The sequence below is a fragment of the Pristiophorus japonicus genome, chromosome 5 (genome assembly GCF_044704955.1).
Source record: "Pristiophorus japonicus isolate sPriJap1 chromosome 5, sPriJap1.hap1, whole genome shotgun sequence".
NCBI classification, from domain to species: Eukaryota; Metazoa; Chordata; class Chondrichthyes; family Pristiophoridae; genus Pristiophorus; species Pristiophorus japonicus.
In genome coordinates, this window is record NC_091981.1 from 4,462,657 (window position 1) to 4,482,935 (window position 20,279).

The 20,279-nt window shown below is 48.2% G+C and overlaps 1 protein-coding gene across 1 annotated transcript in view; it reads left to right on the top strand.

Annotated features, from left to right (window-relative positions):
• sacm1lb (SAC1 like phosphatidylinositide phosphatase b) overlaps positions 1 to 20,279 on the top strand; it is an 88,596-nt gene that overhangs the window by 37,699 nt on the left and 30,618 nt on the right. The window contains exons 5-8 of the mRNA XM_070880320.1: positions 2,511 to 2,660; positions 4,415 to 4,474; positions 7,443 to 7,476; positions 16,556 to 16,657. Of these exons, the coding sequence (XP_070736421.1) occupies positions 2,511 to 2,660; positions 4,415 to 4,474; positions 7,443 to 7,476; positions 16,556 to 16,657 (346 nt within the window). The remainder of the gene's footprint in view (positions 1 to 2,510; positions 2,661 to 4,414; positions 4,475 to 7,442; positions 7,477 to 16,555; positions 16,658 to 20,279) is intronic.

Below are 20,279 nucleotides of genomic sequence, written 5' to 3' on the forward strand. Positions count from 1 at the left end.
CATAAAAACGTCTAGAGCGCATACACCTATCATACATCTATCTATGGCCTCCCCCCTTCCCTATCTCTGTAATCTCCTCCAGCCCCACAACCCCCCGAGATGTCTGCACTCCTCTAATTCTGCCCTCCTGAGCATCCCTGATTATAATCGCTCCACCATCGGTGGCCGTGCCTTCTGTTGCCTGGGCCCCAAGCTCTGGAACTCCCTCCCTAAACCTCTCCGCCTCTCTACCTCTCTTTCCTCCTTTAAGACGCTCCTTAAAACCGACCTCTTTGACCAAGCTTTTGGTCACCTGCGCTAATTTCTCCTTATCCGGCTCGGTGTCAAATTTATTTGTTATGGCTTATAACACTCCTGTGAAGCACCTTGGGACATTTTACTACATTAAAGGCGCTTTATAAATACAAGTTGTTATCCATGTATTGCTTGCAATGTTAATAACAGTATGTCAGCATCTGTTACAGACGCACAAACAATCTTTAGGCTAAATGCTTCTCAACTGCAACCTGTAATAGATGACGGGTCGGCCATTTAGGACTGAGATGAGAAATGTTTTCATTCAGAGGGTGGTGAATCTTTGGAATTCTCTGCCCCAGAGGGCTGTGGAGGCTGAGCCATTGAGTATATTCAAGGCTGAGATCGATAGATTTTGAATATTAAAGAATCAAGAGATATGGGGATCGGGCGGGAAAGTGGAGTTGAGGTCGAAGATCAGCCACGATCTCATGGAATGGCGGAGCAGGCTCGAGGGGCCGAATGGCCGACCGCTGCTCCACATTCCGACCAGCAAAGCTCGCTGACCGAAGAGTTAAACTCTGAGTGACCGGGGATTCTGTTTACTTGCAGCAAGTGGACTTTTGGGTCTTCGATTAATCAGTGCTCCGCTTCAGCAGCAAATTGACGCATTGTGCGTCACATGGTATAACACCCCCAACCGTATAATATATATAAAATGCTAGCCAATCGTCTGCGACATTGCGCATAATCGGGGCTTGAATCCATGACCTTTTGACTCCGAGGCGAGAGTGCTACAAGTGAGCCAAATGTACAAAATCCGTTTGAAGTCAGAACACGGAAAAGTGCATTTTGGTAGGAATAACGAGGAGAGGCAATATAAACTAAAGGCTACAATCCTAAAGGGGTGCAGGAACAGAGAGACCTGGGGATATATGGGCACAGATCATTGAAGGTGGCAGGGCAGGTTGAGAAAGCGGCTGAAAACCATACGGGATCCTGGGCTTCATAAATAGAGACACAGAGTACAAAAGTGGAAGTTATGAGGAACCTGTATAAAACGCCGGTTCGGCCCCAGCTGGAGTATTGTGTCCAATTCTGGGCACCACACTTTAGGAAGGATGTGAAGGCCTTGGAGAGGGAGCAGAAAAGATTTGCGAGAATGGTCCCAGGGATGAGGGACTTCAGTGACGTGGATAGACTGGAGAAGCTGGGGTTGTTCTCCTTGGAGCAGAGAAGGTTGAGAGGAGATTTGATCGAGGTGTTCAAAATCATGAGGGTTCTGGACAGAGTAGATAGAGAGAAACTGTTCCCATTGGTGGAAGGGTGGAGAACCAGAGGACACAGATTTAAGGCGATTGGCAGAAGAACCAAAGGCGACATGAGGGAAAACGTTTTTACGCAGCGACTGGTTAGGATCTGGAATGCGCTACCTGAGAGGGTGGTGGAGGCAAACTCAATCGTGGCTTTCAAAAGGGTGTTGGATAGGCAGCTGAAGGGAAAAGATTTGCAGGGCTCCGGGGAAAGGGCGGGGGAGGGGGACTGGCTGAGGGGCTCTTGCAGAGAGCCGGCACGGGCTCGATGGGCTGAATGGCCTCCTTCTGTGCTGTAACCGTTCTATGATTCTAAGTCAGTTACATTGGATTTTTCATCACATGATCTGTTTCAAAATCCTGATCAAGTCAGTTTCTTAACCCCCAGTGCACTTCATGGTTTCCTGATTCCATTTTATGTTTGTTCGGCTGAAACATTACTAAACGCTGGGAGTAATGTGATGCCTAATTAGAATCATAAAAATCATAGAAATTTTTAAGCACGGAAGGAGGCCATTTCGGCCCATCATGTCCGTGCCGGCCGACAAAGAGCTATCCAGCCTAATCCCACTTTCCAGCTCTTGGTCCGTAGCCCTGTAGGTTACGGCACTTCAAGTGCACATCCAAGTACTTTTTAAATGTGAAAGGGTTTCTGCCTCTACCACCCTTTCAGGCAGTGAGTTCCAGACCCCCACCACCCTCTGGGTGAAAAACCTTCTCTTCAAATCCCCTCTAAACCTTCTACCAATTACATCTACCTCATTGCTTGCTGTACTTCGTACTCCCGTGGCTTTCAAAAGGGAGTTGGATAAGTATCTGAAGGGAAAAAGATTTGCAAGGCTACGGCGAAAGGGTGGGGAAGTGGGACTGGCTGAGGTGCTCTTGCAGAGAGCCAGCACGGGCTCGTATCAATGTTGGAAAAGGTTCACCACCAAACGTTGTGGGTTTGCTCTTGCCCAACAGATGCTGGATGACAAGACCTTCCTAACGATGCTCAACAGCGTGCTCAACACTGATGGATTTTACTTCTCCACGACCTACGACCTTACTCACACTTTGCAACGATTGGCCAACACCAGTCCCGAGTTCCAAGAGATGACGCTACTGGAAAGGGTAAGGTTGCCGCTGGCTCTCGTATTCCCGTAGTGTCCAAGGTGTGCGGTCTGCTCGAGAGTCACAGACTACAGAGTACTGTGCACTGTTTCCTTATCCGACAGAAGATACGAAAAAAATGGCCCACGGTGCTCGAGTGTTGACTCTGTTGGTGCTGCAGAGCTGCCATTGGGCCGCTGATTTTGTCTGGACTGGTGCTCGTCCAGTGCTGGTTGGTAGCACCATCCTGTTGCGTTGGTTTTAAGCAAGGTGCTTTTTACATGGACTGTTTAGCCATCATCATGGGCAGTCCCTCGGAATGGAGGAAGACTTGCTTCCATTCTTAAAATGAGTCCATCGGTGACTGAACAGTCCAATACAAGAGCCACAGTCTCTGTCACAGGTTTGACAGAGAGTCGTTGAGGGAAAGGGAGGGTGGGACTGGTTTGCCACACGCTCCTTCCGCTGTCTGCGCTTGCTTTCTGCATGCTCTCGGCGACGAGACTCAAGGTGCTCAGCACCCTCCCGGATGCACTTCCTCCACTTAGAGCAGTCTTTGGCCAGGGACTCCCAGGTGTCGGTGGGGATGTTGCACTTTATCAGGGAGGCTTTGAGGGTGTCCTTGTAACCTTTCCTCTGCCCACCTTTGGCTCACTTGCCGTGAAGGAGTTCCGAGTAGAGCGCTTGCTTTGGGAGTCTTGTGTCGGGCATGTGAACAATGTGGCCTGCCCAGCGGAGCTGATCAAGTGTGGTCAGTGCTTCGATGCTGGGGATGTTGGCCTGGTCGAGGACGCTAACGTTAGCAATATCCACATCAGGAAAGGTATAGCGAGCCTGTCGTGTTGCAGGTTGCAATTTTTAACCACCAAGCTGCATGTATCTAATTAAACTTTTGAGGGCATCCGAGACGGAGGAGTACGCTCCATAGACCCTCACGATTGACAGTGTCAAAGGCCTTTGTAAGATCAAAGAAAGCCATGTATAAGGACTGGCGCTGCTCCCTGCATTTTTTCCTGCAGCTGTCGCGCTACAAAAATCATGTCCGTTGTGCCCCGTAGAGGACGAAATCCTCGCTGCGACTCCGGGAGGAGCTCCTCGGCCACAGGGAGAAGACGGTTGAGGAGGACTCTAGCGACAACTTTCCCAGTGGCTGATAGCAGGGAGATTCCCCTGTAGTTGCCGCAGTCGGACTTGTCCCCTTTTTTAAAGGTGGTCACGATCACAGCATCTCTGAGATCTCCCGGCATGCTCTCCTCCCTCCAGATGAGAGAGATGAGGTCATGTATCCATGCCAATAGCGCCTTTCCGCCAGACACGGGACTCCCTCAGCAAATGCTTTATGCGGAGTTCATCACGGCAAACGAGCCAAAGGTGGGCAGCGGAAACGTTACAAGGACACACTCAAAGCCTCCCTGGTAAAGTGCGATATCACCACTGACACCTGGGAGACCCCGGCCAAAGACTGCCAGGAAGTGCATCCGGGAGGGCGTTGAGCTCTTCGAATCTCAATGCCGAGAGCGTGAAGAGGTCAAGCGCAGGCAGCAGAAGGAGCGCGTGGCAAACCAGTCCTACCCACCCTTCCCTCAACGAATGTGTGTCCCACCTGTGACAGAGTCTTGGCTCTCGTATTGGAATGTTCAGTCACCAAAGAAGTCACTTTAGGAGTGGAAGCAAATCTTCCTCGATTCCGAGGGACTGCTGATGTTAATCTAATTAAATAGTGTTGTGAGGAGGTTTGCCTTATACCCGTGTTTACAATGACATTATCCTTGCAGGCGGACCAGCGCTTTGTATGGAATGGGCACCTCCTGCGGGAATTTGCTGCACAGCCAGAGGTGAGCTCTTTGATGGTAATGTATTTTATGTTTCGGAACATGATACAGCACAGAAGGAGGCCATTCCATCTACCCTATCCTTACGCCGAAAGGACAAAGGACTGATGCGCAATTCACTTTGCTATTTCCAAAAGCACTCCCTATAGAAGACTAATTCCCTACCCGTGTTATTAATTGAGGTAATACTGTTAAAAATTGAAGTTAGTTTTCTATTAATATTGTATTGCGCAACAATCAATACATGGGATTACGGTCACACATTGTATTACAGTAAAAAGAAAGACTTGTATTTCTGTAGCGCCTTTCACGACCCTCAGACATCTCAAAGCGCTTTACAGCCAATGAAGCACTTTTTGGAGTGCAGTCGCTGTTGTAATGTGGGAAACGCAGCAGCCAATTTGTGCACAGCAAGCTCCCACAAACAGCAATGTGATAATGACCAGATAATCTGTGTTAGTGATGTTGATTGAGGGATAAATATTGGCCCCAGGACACCGGGGAGAACTCCCCTGCTCTTCTTCAAAATAGTGCCGTGGGATCTTTTACATCCACCTGAGAGAGCAGGCGGGGCCTCGGTTTAACGTCTCATCCGAAAGATGGCACCTCCGACAGTGCAGCACTCCCTCAGTACTGCACTGGGAGTGTCAGCCTAGATTTTTTAATGTGCTCAAGTCTCGAGTGGGACTTGAACCCCCAACCTTCTGATTCAGAGGCAAGAGTGCTGCCCACTGAGCCACGGCTGACAGTACTTCTCACTTGTATTATGTCCAGACTGCTGAGTTGAGCAGTATGTTGTTGAGTTAAGAAATCTGCATTGTAGTGGATGTTGAAGTGAACTGACCTAACCATAGCCATACTAACAGCATCAGCAATGGACACCGCACGGAACAAAATGGCATGTTGGCCTTTATTGCAAATGGGGTTGGAGTACAAGAGCAAGGAAGTCTTGCTACAATTGTACAGGTCTTTGGTGAGATCACACCTGGAGTACTGCGTACAGTTTTGGTCTCCTTATCGGAGGCAGGATATACTTGCCTTAGAGGCTGTGCAACAAAGGTTCACCAGACTGATCCCTGGGATGAGAGAGTTGTCCCATGAGAAGAGATTGAGTAGATTGGCCCGATACTCTGGAGTTTAGAAGAATGAGAGGTGATCTCATTGAAACATATAAGATTCTGAGGGGGATTGACAGGGTAGATGCTGAGAGGATGTTTCCCCCGGGCTGGAGAATCTAGAACCAGGGGTCACAGTCTCAGGATAAGGGGCCGGCCATTTAGGACTGAGATGAGGAGGAATTTCTTCACTCAGAGGGTGGTGAATCTTTGGAATTCTCTGCCCCAGAGGGCTGTGGATGCTGAGTCGTTGAGTATATTCAAGGCTGAGATCGATAGATTTTTGGACTCTCGGGGAATCGAGGGATATGGGGATCGGGCGGGAAAGTGGAGTTGAGGTCGAAGATCAGCCGTGATCTTATTGAATGGTGGAGCAGGCTCGAGGGGCCGAATGGCCGACTCCTCCTGATATGTTCTTATAAACTGTTGTACCCATTTCCCATGGACGTTCTTGACTCATGGGCTTGAGACAGAACTGTTAGTGTTTACATTACTTCCAATATTCAAAACCTGCACACCATATTTATCCTTTGCGATTCATTGCTGAGTCTATATTTGTTTTAAAATGCGTTCGGGGGAACATAATGTAGTGGAAACCTCTCCAACGCATGATTGATTTGTGCAGTCAAATATTAAATCTTGAATAGTGATCTTTAATGACATTTTCTGATATATTATAGGAAAGTGAATGTGCTTTTAATTGTGGCTGTTATTACACCAGACTTGTTGGAGAAATACTTGGAAGATCGTAGTCTGTATATACTCTATGCACACTTAAATGATTGTGAGTGCTTTTAAATGTCTCAATTTTGACCAAAGGTGTTGGGAAGCAATACATTTAATAAGGGTGCCTCTATGCTGGGACTTCGCATCATTTAGAACAGCATCCCTCGACACTGTCCCAGTGATTTCATTATTTCTACAGGAATACTGTGCAGAACAGCTACATTGTTTTGCACTGTCTTTGTAGAAAGCCAGACCATATTGTCACCTTTTCCATTCACTTTGTGTCAGCTGTGGTTCAGTGGGCAGCAGCCTTGCCTCTCAGTCAGAAGGTTGTGGGTTCAAATCCCACTCCAGAGACTCGAGCACAAAGATCTAGGCTGACACTCCCAGTGCAGTGCTGAGGGAGCGCCCCACTGTAGGAGGGGCGGTGCTGATGGAGCGCCGCACTGTCGGAGGGGCAGTGCTGAGGGAGCGCCGCACTGTCGGAGGGGCAGTGCTGAGGGAGCGCCGCACTGTCGGAGGGGCGGTGCTGAGGGAGCGCCGCACTGTCGGAGGGGCAGTACCGGGGGGAGCATCGCACTGTTGGAGTGGCAGTGCTGAAGGGAGTGCTGCACTGTTGGAGGTGCCATCTTTCGGATGAAACGTTAAACCGAGGCCCCGTCAGTGGACATAAAAGATCCCACGGCACTATTTCGAAGAGGAGCTGGGGACTTCTCCCCTGCGTCCTGGGCCAATATTTATCTCTCGATCACCACCAATAAAAACAGATTATCTGGATCATTATCACCTTGCTGTGTGTGGGAGCTTGCTGTGCGCAAATTGGCTGCTGCGTTTCCCACATTACAACAGTGATTGCAGGCCAAAAAGTGTTCATTGGTTGTAAAGCGCTTTGGGACGTCTGGTGGTTGTGAAAGGCGCTATATAAATGCTTTCTTTTTCTTTCACACTATGAACATGTGACTTCGTGTCTCCCCTTGAATACTGGACAGCATTTATGTTAAAATTACTCCAAGTTGCGCTCTAAGCATCGCACTCCCAGTTGTCGGTTAGCGTGTATGGGTATGACGTGCGATGCCCAGTCCCCAAACATTGACAGCTGAGTTGATTCATTCTTCCTTTCTGCCCCACAGCTTCACAGGTTTGCTGTCCCAGTGATTCATGGCTGTATCCTTTTCCAAACTGGTGCTGGAGTGGCGGCAATAGCGATTATAAATCAAAATGCCAGCTCAAAGTGTGTATTAGCGATGGTAGGAGATAATGCATTGTTGCTTGCCATGACTGTTCCATGTGTGCGTTTATGATTTGCAGGGCAGGCTGGGCTACTGACCAGAGCACAGGGAATATATTGGAGCCACAGGGAGTGGCTCAGGCTGGGTCACTTAGATTTTTAAAGGACTTTTAAATGGGCCGCGCACCCAGAAAACATTAAAGGGAACACTGGTCTTGACTATGGTTTGTTTGTTTCCTGATGACAGCAACAGGCTCGCTATACCTTTCCTGATGTAGATATTGCTAGCATTAGCGTCCTCGACCAGGCCAACATCCCCAGCATTGAAGCACTGACCACACTTGATCAGCTCCGCTGGGCAGGGCCACATTGTCCACATGCCAGACACGGGACTCCCAAAGCAAGCGCTTTACTCTGAACTCCTTCACGGCAAACGAGTCAAAGGTGGGCAGAGAAAACGTTACAGGGACACCCTCAAAGCCTCCCTGATAAAGTGCAACATTCCCACCGACACCTGGGAGTCCCTGGCCAAAGACCGCCCTAAGTGGAGGAAGTGTATCCGGGCGGGCGCTGAGCACCTCGAGTCTCGTCGCCGAGAGCATGCAGAAACCAAGCGCAGGCAGCGGAAGGAGCGTGCGGCAAACCAGTCCCACCCTCCCCTTCCCTCAACCACTGTCTGTCCCACCTGTGACAGAGACTGTAATTCCCGTATTGGACTGTTCAGCCACCTCGGGACTCATTCTAAGAGTGGAAGCAAGTCTTCCTCGATTCCGAAGGACTGTCTGTGATGATGATGCTTCAAGTAGGAGAAATTGGGCCGAGTGACAGAAATGACCAATAAGATGGTTAAAAGATTTTTTAAGGCAGCTTTTAAAAGCAGGAAGAGAAGGTGTCGAGGGAAAGAGGTTTAGATAGGATGTCCCAGAGTGGGGACAGGGCGGCTGAAAGCCTTTCTCATTAATAACGAGACGAATCCTCTTGTTAGATAAATCTGTGACATGATCCTATTTATATTGTATTAAAAGCAGAAAACGCTGAAAATCTCAGCAGATCAGGCAGCGTCTGTGGAGAGAGAAACAGAGTTAACGTTTCGGGTCGATGACCCTTCGTCAGAACTGGGAAAGTCCGAGATGTAACAGTTTCTTAAGGGAGTGCAGGGACTGGGAAAGGGGGAGGGAAGAACAAAAGGGAAGGTCTGTGATCGGGTGGGAGGCAGGAGAGATTAGAGAGACAAAAGGGATGATGGGCAAAAATGATATGGGTAATGGGACGTTAATGGAACTCAGATAAGGAATTTCTTCTGAGTGTTGTAAATCTCTGGAATTCTCTGCCCCAGAGAGTGGTGGAGGCTGGGTCATTGAATATATTTAAGGTGGAGATAGACAGATTTTTGAACGATAAGGGAGTTGAGGGTTATGGGGAGCGGGCGGGGAAGTGGAGCTGAGTCCATGATCAGATCAGCCATGATCTTATTGAATGGCGGAGCAGGCTCGAGGGGCCGATTGGCCAACTCCTGCTCCTATTTCTTAAATTATGTTGTTCAGAAACAAAAGATGAGTCTCATCATCATAGGCAGCCCCTCGGAATCGAGGAAGACTTGCTTCCACTCTTAACATGAGTCCTTAGGTGGCTGTACAGTCCAATACGGGAATTACAGTTTCGTATTTTCTCACAGAACACGTTACCTTCATCAAAAGCTTACGTCCAATCACTCACAAATGGTTTCATCATCACAGGCAGTCCCTCGAAATCGAGGAAGACTTGCTTCCACTCTAAAAATGAGTCCTTAGGTGGTTGAACAGTCCAAAACGGGAATTACAGTCCCTGTCACAGGTGGGACAGACAGTGGTTGAGGGAAAGGGTGGGTGGGACTGGTTTGCCGCACGCTCCTTCCGCTGCCTGCGCTTGGTTTCTGCATGCTCTCGGCGGCGAGACTCGAGGTGCTTAGCGCCCTCCCGGATGCACTTCCTCCACTTAGGGCGGTCTTTGGCCAGGGACTCCCAGGTGCCGGTGGGGATGTTGCACTTTATCAGGGAGGCTTTGAAAAGATGAGTCTAGACAGGGTGTGAATGGCAGAATCATCACTAGCTGCCATGGGAAAGAGAAAGACAAGGGAGGATTTGTAAAAAAAAAAAGCAGAAAGGGACACATTATTTATATTGTAGTGGCTTTATAACAGTAACATATTTACATAGTTGTATCTCGGTCAACGTTCCCGTCAAGCCGCGTGGCCGCGGCGGTCTGAAGGTTCCGCGCAGGCCACTCACCAGCTTTCAAATGGAAAAAGCAGTGCGTGCACAAAAATGTTAATGGGCCGTGTGGCCAGTTAAATGGACCAGACGCTCAAGAAAAGAATAAGGGAAGATTGGCCTCGGTATGACTGCATCAGCCATCGGTTGATTTTTCTTGATCACTGCTTCTGTTCATCACAGTTTCAGTTCTTGTATTGTATTACTTGTTACTTTTTAAAAAGTCCTAGGGCAGGATTTTCGATTGACAGCGGCTTAGGGCACTAATGGCGGTGGGGCGGTAAATTTTGCGGCGGAAAATGGTTTGCGATGGCAGCCAAAAAATGTGGTTGCTGTGCCCGGAGAGCGGAGCGGAGAGCTAAAGGGAGGTGTTCCACCCCTAAAATGGGGGGCTGAGCAACTGAAAATCCCGAGCTAAAGAGCTGGCCTCTGAGAGAGGCCTGCCTGGCAAAAAAAAGAAATCGGGACAAAAACACAAAATACATTCCAAATAAAGTGTTCCCCCCCCCCCCCCCCACACCCTCCCTTAAAAAAAAAAGCAAAGAAATATTCATTTCACTTCCCTTTTTCAATCATTTCTTCCCCTCGTGCCCCGGGACAGCTCTACCCACCAGCTTTCTCGGGCGGTCTCACTACGGGGTGCCGTTCCGAGCAGATATTGCATTGCTGTCAAAAACGGGCGGGGAGGCGTTGCACAGCGGCGAGATGCTCCCGGGCAGCACTGCTCGGCGCTCCCTCGCAAAACCGACACCAAATTTCCCGGTGTGGCGCTGGAAGCAGGCCGCCTCGCCGCTAAGCATATCGAGACCCATTTACCGCCTCTCCCAGTGCGAGGGGCCGGGGGGGTGGCGCTAACTGAGGTGCAACCCAAACGGACATCCAGCTCCTAAAATTTATCAGATTAACATCGCTTGCATTCCAAACTTTCTCCTTTTGTTTCATGATTTCCCTTTTGATTGCTCCCGCCCACTTGCCGGCACTTTGATTGGGTATCATCATCACAGGCAGTCCCTCGGAATCGAGGAAGACTTGCTTCCACTCCTAAAATGAGTCCTTTGGTGGCTGAACAGTCCAATACGAGAGCCGCAGTCCCTGTCACGGGTGGGACAGATATTTGTCGGGGGGGGGGGGGGGGTGGCACTGGTTTGCCGCACGCGCCTCCCGCTGCCTGCGCCTAATCGCTTCACGCTCGCGGCGTTGAGATTCGAAGAGCTCAACGCACTCCCGGATGCACTTTCTCCACCTAGGGTGGTCTTCGGTCAAGATCTATCAGGTCGCTGTCTTGTTCACCCCTCCTAATTGAGGAATGGAGTTGCAATCAATCCTTTCCAGAATTGAAACAGCAGTCACTGTCACGTCTTGACCGAGTTATTTGATGGAGATTTTATTGACGAGCCGTTCCTTTTGAATGCCACCGAACACATGACACATCGAAGGTGACATCCTATTACTCTCACTGCACACATGGCTGTCTCTATTTATTTGGCTGACAAATTGATGGGTATCCACTCTCCTTTATCTTGTCTGTCTCTCTCTCTCTCTCTCTCTCTCACACAACCTGTTCTCTTTCATTTTTGACTTAACTTTTTTTTAATGTGCTTTTTTAAAATACAGTTTTTAAAATTATAGTCTTAATTTATTGCTCTAATAGTTTGTGGAGCTTTACTTTTGGTACACCTGAAGTATTGTGTACAGTTTTGGTCTCCTAACTTGAGGAAGGACATTCTTGCTATTGAGGGAGTGCAGCGAAGATTCACCAGACTGATTCCCGGGATGGTGGGACTGACCTATCAAGAAAGACTGGATCAACTGGGCTTGTATTCACTGGAGTTCAGAAGAATGAGAGGGGACCTCATAGAAACGTTTAAAATTCTGACGGGTTTAGACAGGTTAGATGCAGGAAGAATGTTCCCGATGTTGGGGAAGTCCAGAACCAGGGGTCACAGTCTAAGGATAAGGGGTAAGCCATTTAGGACCGAGATGAGGAGAAACTTCTTCACCCAGAGAGTGGTGAACCTGTGGAATTCTCTACCACAGAAAGTAGTTGAGGCCAATTCACTAAATATATTCAAAAGGGAGTTAGATGAAGTCCTTACTACTCGGGGGATCAAGGGGGTATGGCGAGAAAGCAGGAAGGGGGTACTGAAGTTTCATGTTCAGCCATGAACTCATTAAATGGGAGTGCAGGCTAGAAGGGCTGAATGGCCTGCTCCTGCACCTATTTTCTATGTCTTGCAAGTGCCCTATCTGGATATCAGGGACAAAAGAGATGAATTGGATCAATTTGTGTGGCTTTCTGCAGCTGCAGAATGTTTATCCAAGTACTATTGTTGAGAGTTCCATGGAAAACATGTAGATGCAGCAAGCAATTAGGAAGGCAAATGGTATGTTAGCCATTATTGTAAGGGGGTTGGAGTATAAGCATGAGGTAGTCTTGCTGCAATTATACAGGGCCCTGGTGAGACCACACCTGGAGTACTGTGCACAGTTTTGGTCTCCTTACCTAAGGAAGGATATACTTGCCTTGGAAGGGTGCAACGAAGGTTCACTAGATTGATTCCTGGGATGAGAGGGTTGTCCTACGAGGAGAGATTGAGCAGATTGGGCCGATACACTCTGGAGTTTAGAAGAATGAGAGGTGAATCTCATTGAAACATACAAGATTCTGAGGGGGATTGACAGGGTAGATGCTGAGAGGATGTTTCCCCCGGGGCTGGGGAGTCTAGAACCAGGGGTCTCAGGATAAGGGGTCGGCCATTTAGGACTGAGATGAGGAGAAATTTCTTCACTCAGAGGGTGGTGAATCTTTGGAATTCTCTGCCCCAGAGGGCTGTGTTGGCTGAGTCGTTGAGTATATTCAAGGATGAGATCGATAGATTTTGGGACTCTCGGGGAATCGAGGGATATGGGGATCGGGTGGGAAAGTGGAGTTGAGGTCAAAGATCAGCTGTGATCTTATTAAATGGCGGAGCAGGCTCGAGGGGCCGAATGGCCGACTCCTGCTACTAATTCTCATGTCCTATGATAAAATGATGGCCCCATCGTTCTGAACAACAAACAATCTAACTGAGAAACTTATAAAGCTCCTTTTAAACCAGATTAGCTTTCTCACATGCTGTATGTTCCTCTAGGGATTTGTTGGATTACGCAGCATGTAAGTTAAAACTGATTTACTCTTTAATATTTTTCAGTTTTATTTTATTTTAAGTGAATATTGAACCCTGGAGCTCAGTGACATTGTATTAAAGAAGGGAAACCTAACATGTGCTCCAAGCAAAACATATTACGGAGTCTGTTTGTTTAATGTCCCTGTAATCCACTTCAACCTTTTTCATTTTAGCTGCGTCTAATAAAAGTAGTTTAACAAATCATGTTATGGTGAACAAACATAATGATAAAAAAAATTGTGTTGATTGGTGCATTAAATTGTAATCGGACCATTTTACCTTTTCCCATCCCTGCTTTCAGCAGAATATTGAGGCTTTGTATGTCATGCCCACTGCCCAATATCCGTGATTTATATCTGCTGCCAATTGCCGTATACAAAGACATTGACTGGCTTCCTGTGGTGGTACGTGTGCTTTGACGTGTCATGCTGTGTCACCACTTTGGACTATCCAAGCATACCCAATGGGGGGAGAGCAAGTGTGAGACCACACCGGGAGTACTGTGCACAGTTTTGGTCTTATCAGAGGAAGGATATACTTGCCTTGGAGGCGGTGCAACAAAGGTCCACCAGATTGATTCCTGGGATGAGCGGGTTGTCCTAGATTGAGTAGATAGGGCCGATACTCTGGAGTTTAGAAGAATGAAAGGTGATCTCATTGAAACATACAAGATTCTATCACAGACCTTCCCTTTTGTTCTTTCCTCCCCATCGCCTCTCAGTGCTCCTTAAGAATTTGTTAATTTCGAACATTCGCCAGTTCTGATGAAGGATCACAGACCTGAAAAGTTAACTCTGTTTCTCTCTCCACAGATGCTGCCCGACCCGCTGAGTATTCCCAGCATTCGCTGTTTTTATTTCAGATTCCAGCATCCGCAGTATTTTGCTTTCGTAGATGAGAGGATGTTTTCCCCGGGCTGGGGAGTCTAGAACCAGGGGTCACAGTCTCAGGATAAGGGGTCGGCCATTTAGGACTGAGATGAGGAGGAATTTCTTCACTCAGAGGGTGGTGAATCTTTGGAATTCTCTGCCCCAGAGGGCTGTGGATGCTGAGTCGTTGAGTATATTCAAGGCTGAGCTCGAGAGATTTTTGGACTCTCGGGGAATCGAGGGATATGGGGATCGGGCGGAAAAGTGGAGTTGAGGTCGAAGATCAGCCGTGATCTTATTGAATGGTGGAGCAGGCTCGAGGGGCCGAATGGCCGACTCCTCCTGATTCCTATGTTTAAAAAGGTTGGGATTTTACATTCTAAACCCTCTGCTTGGCAGTCAGTGTTCCAGTGCTGGGGTTCATAAGCTGCTCATACATTTTGCTTTCTAAAACTACAGAGTCATGTGCTAACTGAGAATTACTGCCGCCTCAAGTGATCTGATAGACCTTTCAGATATAGATCGTGAGTGTTCTGACCAGACTTTGGGCCCAAGTTTCCACAAGAAAAAAAACGGGCGCCCCTCCGAGCTGGGCGCCCGTTTTTCGCGCCTAAAAAAATCCTCGGTATTCTCCACCGACTTACAGGTCCTGTGGCACTCGGCGCAGCCGGCACGAGCTGTGGGGGGGGGGGGGCGGAGCCAGGCCCCTGCGCTGAAAGCAGTGCCGGGACCTCTGCACATGCGCGCTACAGTCGGCACGCAAGTGCAGTAGCTCCAGGCGCCGAACTGTGTGGGAGGGGCCCGAAGCACGCAGCCCCTAGCCCTGGCCCAATGGCCTCACTGGGGCTGCGTGAATGAGGCTCCTCCCACGGCCAGCTCCTGCTCCCCGCCCCTGACAAGACCCGACCCCCGCTCCCCCCCCCCCCCCCCCCCCGCCGACCCGACACCGCTCCTCCCCCCCCCCCGCCGACCCGACCTGACCCCCACCCGACCCGACCCGACACCCGCCCCCCCGACCCGACACCCGCTCTCTCTCCTCCTCCCTCTCCCCCCCCCCCCCCCCCCGCCGCCGAGACCCGACACCCGCTCCCCCCCCCCCACACACTGGACCCGACTCCCGGACTGGATCCGATCCGACCTGACCTCTCCCTTCCCCCCCCCCCCCCCCCCCCCCCACGGCTCTCTCTCCCTCCCTCCCTCCCCTCTCTCTCTCTCTCCCTCTCTCTGTCTCTCTCTCCCTCTCTCCCCCTCCCTCCCCTCTCTCCCCCTCTCTCCCCCCCTCCCTCCCCTCTCTCCCCCTCCCCTCTCTCCCCCTCCCTTCTCTCCCTCCCCCCCGCCCTCTCCCTCCCCCCCCCCCCCTCTCTCTCTCTCTCTCTCTCTCCCGCTCCCGCTCAGCGGCACGAACGGCTGCAGAATTCTCCCTGGCTGAAGCACTTTCACACAGGTAGGAAGATGGTTTATTTAATCTTTTCTTGGCTTATAAATGTTTATTCAGGTTGGATTTATTTGTATAATATTTGTAGAAGTATAAATAAGGATTTATTGTCGAATTTAATGAGTTCCCTTCCCCCCACCTCGTTCTGGACGCCTAATTTGTAACCTGCGCCTGATTTTTTAATGTGTAGAACAGGTTTTTTCAGTTCTACAAAAATCTTCACTTGCTCCATTCTACTTTAGTTTGGAGTACATTTTCACTGTGGAAACTTTCAAATCAGGTGTCAGTGGCCGGACACGCACGCCCCCTTTTGAAGAAAAAATTCTGTTCTAAACTAGAACTGTTCTACCTGACTAGAACTGCAGAAAAAAAAATGTGGAGAATTGCGATTTCTAAAATAGTCCGTTCTCCACCAGTTGCTCCTAAAAAATCAGGCGCGAATCATGTGGAAACTTGGGCCCATTAAGCGTACTGTGGAAATGAAGTGCAGAATTGTTTGCGTTTTCTGTAAATTGGTGGCAGTGCTGGCATTATGATTTGTGTTACCCAGTGCACAATATCTGTGTTATACGCAGCACTTCAAAGGTAATGGAATTGTGCAATTCATCAAATTGATTGATTTCTTTTGACAGTTTTGCCAGTGAGATGTTGTTTGCAATTAACGGAGCCGCTACCTCCTGCAATGGTGCATTGAGAGAGACTCATTTTAGGAGCTGTCTGTCGAGTGAGGGTCATTACAAAATTAAGTTCTGTGGTAGTTTTCAACTATAAAATGAATATCTCGGATACTGGCAGCAAATCTGCTGCATGGGTGAATCCTGAAAAGGTCACGTTCTGGCAATTAATCTTGCCCCTATTTTATTTTATAAATAACGGTCAGAGTTAACTGTTGCTATCTGTGGTGTATATTGTAACCATTCTTGCAGTTATCTCTTTCGGTAAAAAAGGTGTAGGGTTTCCTAGCCTACTTGCATTCAATCCTCCGGATGTGGCTAGGGGAATTTCTATGTGAGATGCTGTCTTAATTTTTTTCCTGTTTTTACCACCTATATTTGTGCTTTGCAGTTCTCTTTATGTTCAGTGAAAGATCGTTATGGAATACTATGCTTTCTGTTTGAGAACCATAATAGGCCATACTTGCAGTTCTTTGCCATAAAACTCTATCGTATTTAATATGGATATTTTTGAAATTCTACACGCAATGTTCCATCCTGTGGCAGTAAATCCTTCTAATGATAGAAGCTCCGTAATGCCATTTGGTTTAAAAATCCTTAACCAGCCATCTCTTACCTCAGTCCTCACTGTGAAGCGTTGCAGCATCAATGGAAAATATTTTGACTGGGCATTGCTCTCCAGGAGGAGTTGTTTCAGGGCTGGAGTCCGATACTATGTTCGAGGTAAGTTGGCTGATCCAGTTAGCTCGGGGACCTTGAGATTTTTTTTGGTCATAAGAATATCGTAACATAAGAAATAGGAGCAGGAGTAGGCCATACGGCCCCTCGAGCCTGCTCCGCCATTTAATAAGATCATGGCTGATCTGATCATGGACTCAGCTCCACTTCCCTGCCCGCTCCCCATAACCCCTTATCCCCTTATCGCTCAAGAAACTATCTATTTCTGTCTTAAACTTATTCAGTGTCCCAAATTCCACAGCTCTCTGAGGCAGCGAATTCCACAGATCCACAACCCTCAGAGAAGAAATTTCTCCTCATCTCAGTTTTAAATGGGTGTCCCCTTCTTCTAAGATTATGCCCTCTAGTTCTAGTCTCCCCCATCAGTGAAACATCATCTCTGCATCCACCTTGTCAAGCCCCCTCATAATCTTATACGTTTCGATAAGATCACCTCTCATTCTTCTGAATTCCAATGAGTAGAGGCTCAACCTACTCGACCTTTCCTCAAAAGTCAACCCCCTCATCCCCGGGATCAGCCGAGTGAACCTTCTCCGAACTATCTCCAAAGCAAGTATATCCTTTCGTAAATATGGAAACCAAAACTGCACGCAGTATTCCAGGTGTGGCCTCACCAATACCTTATATAGCTGTAGCAAGACTTCCCTGCTTTTATACTCCATCCCCTTTGCAATAAAGATCAAGATACCATTTGCCTTCCTGATCACTTGCTGTACCTGCATACTAACCTTTTGTGTTTCATGCACAAGTACCCCCAGGTCCCGCTGTACTGCAGCACTCTGCAATCTTTCTCCATTTAAATAATAAGTTGCTCTTTCAACTTGGAAAGGAGGCATTCGAGAGGTGATCCTATTGAGGTATATACGGTTGTTAGGGTGCAGACAAAGTTAATCCACAACAGTACCTTAAATTAAACTACAGGAATAGAACAAGATGACAGGATATTTTCCTTGCAAAATGATCAGTACTGGAGGCAAACCCACCGGGAATAGTAAGACTCAGGCCACGGTGCAGGTGCAGAGAAGAGCCACGAGGTTGGACCTTGATGTCAGCACTGCATTATAAAAAATGACTGGAGAAAATAACCCTAAAAGGAATTGACCGAGAGGGAATCTTGCATACATTTAGAAAATATTAAATGGTATAAATGAGGTAAACTTGAAGCACTACTTATAGGTAGGACTGTGCACCAGAAGTAAATATGAGAGAAACCCGCGACCTCCACCACCTAGAAGGACTAGACTCTCCAGCCCGGGGGAAACATCCTCTCAGCATCTACCCTGTCAATCCCCCTCAGAATCTGGTATGTTTCAATGAGATAGATATATGTTGCTCCAGGTAGATCACCTCAATGTTGTAGAGTTTGAGAAGCTCAGCACATGAACATGGGTATAGCTACAGCTCTGCCTGGTACACACGATGTTTTTGGATTATTAAAATATCAATTAATTGATTGAGGGCATACCCAACTATAAATTTACGTTCCATCATCTGCCAGCACCTCCCAAACCCGCGACCTCTACCCCCTAGAAGGACAAGGGCAGCAGGTACATGGGAACACCACCACCTCCACGTTCCCCTCCCAGTCACACACCATCCCGACTTGGAAATATATCGGCCGTTCCTTCATCGCCGCTGGGTCACAATCCTGGAACTCCCTCCCTAACAGCACTGTGGGAGCACCTTCACAGGGATCAGTGCTGGGGCCTCAACTATTTACAATCAACATTAATGACTTGGATGAAGTGACCAAGTGTAATGTTACCAAGTTTGCTGATGATACAAAGATGGGTGGGAAAGCAATTTGTGAGGAGGACACACAAAATCTGCAAAGGGATATAGACAGGCTAAGTGAGTGGGCAAAAAGTTGGCAGATGGCGTATAATGTGAAATGTGAGGTTATCCACTTTGGCAGAAAGAGTAGAAAAGCAAATTATTTTTTAAATGGAGAAAAGTTGCAAAGTGCTGCAGTACAGAGGGACCTGGGGGTCCTTGTGTATGAAACAAAAAGTTAGTATGCAGGTACAGCAAGTAATCAGGAAGGCAAATGAAATGTTGGCCTTTATTGCAAGGGGATAGAGTATAAAAGAGAAGTCCTGCTACAACTGTACAGGGTGTTGGTGAAGCCACACCTGGAGTACTGCGTACAGTTTTGGTCTCTGTATTTAAGGAGGGATATACTTGCATTGGAGGCAGTTCAGAGAAGGTTCACTAGGTTGATTCCTGAGATGGAGAAAGGTTGAGCAGTTCGGGCCTATACTCATTGGAGTTTAGAAGAATGAGAGGTGATCTTATCGAAACATATAAGATAACGAGGGGGCTCGACAAGGTGGGTGCAGAGAGGATGTTTCCACTCATAGGGGAAACTAAAACTAGGGGACATAGTCTCAGAATAAGGGGCCGCCCATTTAAAACTGAGTTGAGTAATTTCTTCTCTGAGGGTTTTAAATCTGTGGAATTCTCTGCCCCAGAGAGCTGTGGAGGCTGGGTCATTGAATATATTTAAGGTGGAGATGGACAGATAAGAGAATAAAGCGATAGGGGAGCAGGCAGGGAAATGAAGCTGAGTCCATGATCTTATTGAATGGCGGAGCAGGCTCAAGGGGCCGAATGGCCGACTCCTGCTCCTAATTCTTATGTTTTTATTAGGGCAGATGGTCAAAAGCTTGGTCAAAGAGGTAGGTTTGAAGGAGTATCTTAAAGGAGGAAAGACAGGTGGAGAGGTTTAGGGATGGCATTCCAAGAGCTCGGGGCCCAGGCAGTTGAAGGCATGGCCGCCAATGATGGAGCGATTTATAATCAGGGATGCTCAAGAAGCCAAAATTAGAGGAGCACGAATATCTCTCGGGGGTGGGGGGGTGTTGTGGGGCTGGAGGAGATTACAGAGATGGGGAGGGGCGAGGCCATGGAGAGATTTGAAAACAAGGATGAGAATTTTAGAAATCGAGACGCTGCTTAACCTGGAGCCAATGTAGGTCAGCGAGCACAGGGGGTGATGGGTGAGCGGGACTCGGTGCAAGTTAGGACACGGGGCAGCGAGCACAGGGGGTGATGGATGAGCGGGACTCGGTGCAAGTTAGGACATGGGGCAGCGAGCACAGGGGTTGATGGGTGAGCGGGACTCGGTGCAAGTTAGGACATGGGGCAGCCGAGTTTTGGTTCACCTCTAGTTTACGTAAGATAGAATGTGGGAGGCTAGCCAGGAGTGCGTTGGAATAGTCAAGTCCAGAGGTAATAAAGGCATGGATGAGGGCTTCAGCAGCGGATGAGCTGAGGCAGGGGCGGCGACGGGCGATGTTACGGAGGTGGAAATAGGCGGTGTTAGTTATGCTGCGGATATGTGGTCAGTCGCTCATTTCAGGGTCAACTATTGACACCAATGTTGCGGATAGGGCAAATTTTCCATCAGGCCAACAAAATTTTCCCAAAATGTTTGATCAAACCTGCATCCCTTCAATATAAAATTTGTGCAGTTTGCTGTCATGGTGACACTTGCTCACAAGATTAGTTTATATCCAAAGCTATTTTAGGGATTCAGATTCTCATATTGCAATTTTTTGGACTAAAGAAAAATCTGCCTGCTGTGCTGTCACTCGAGACTGTACCA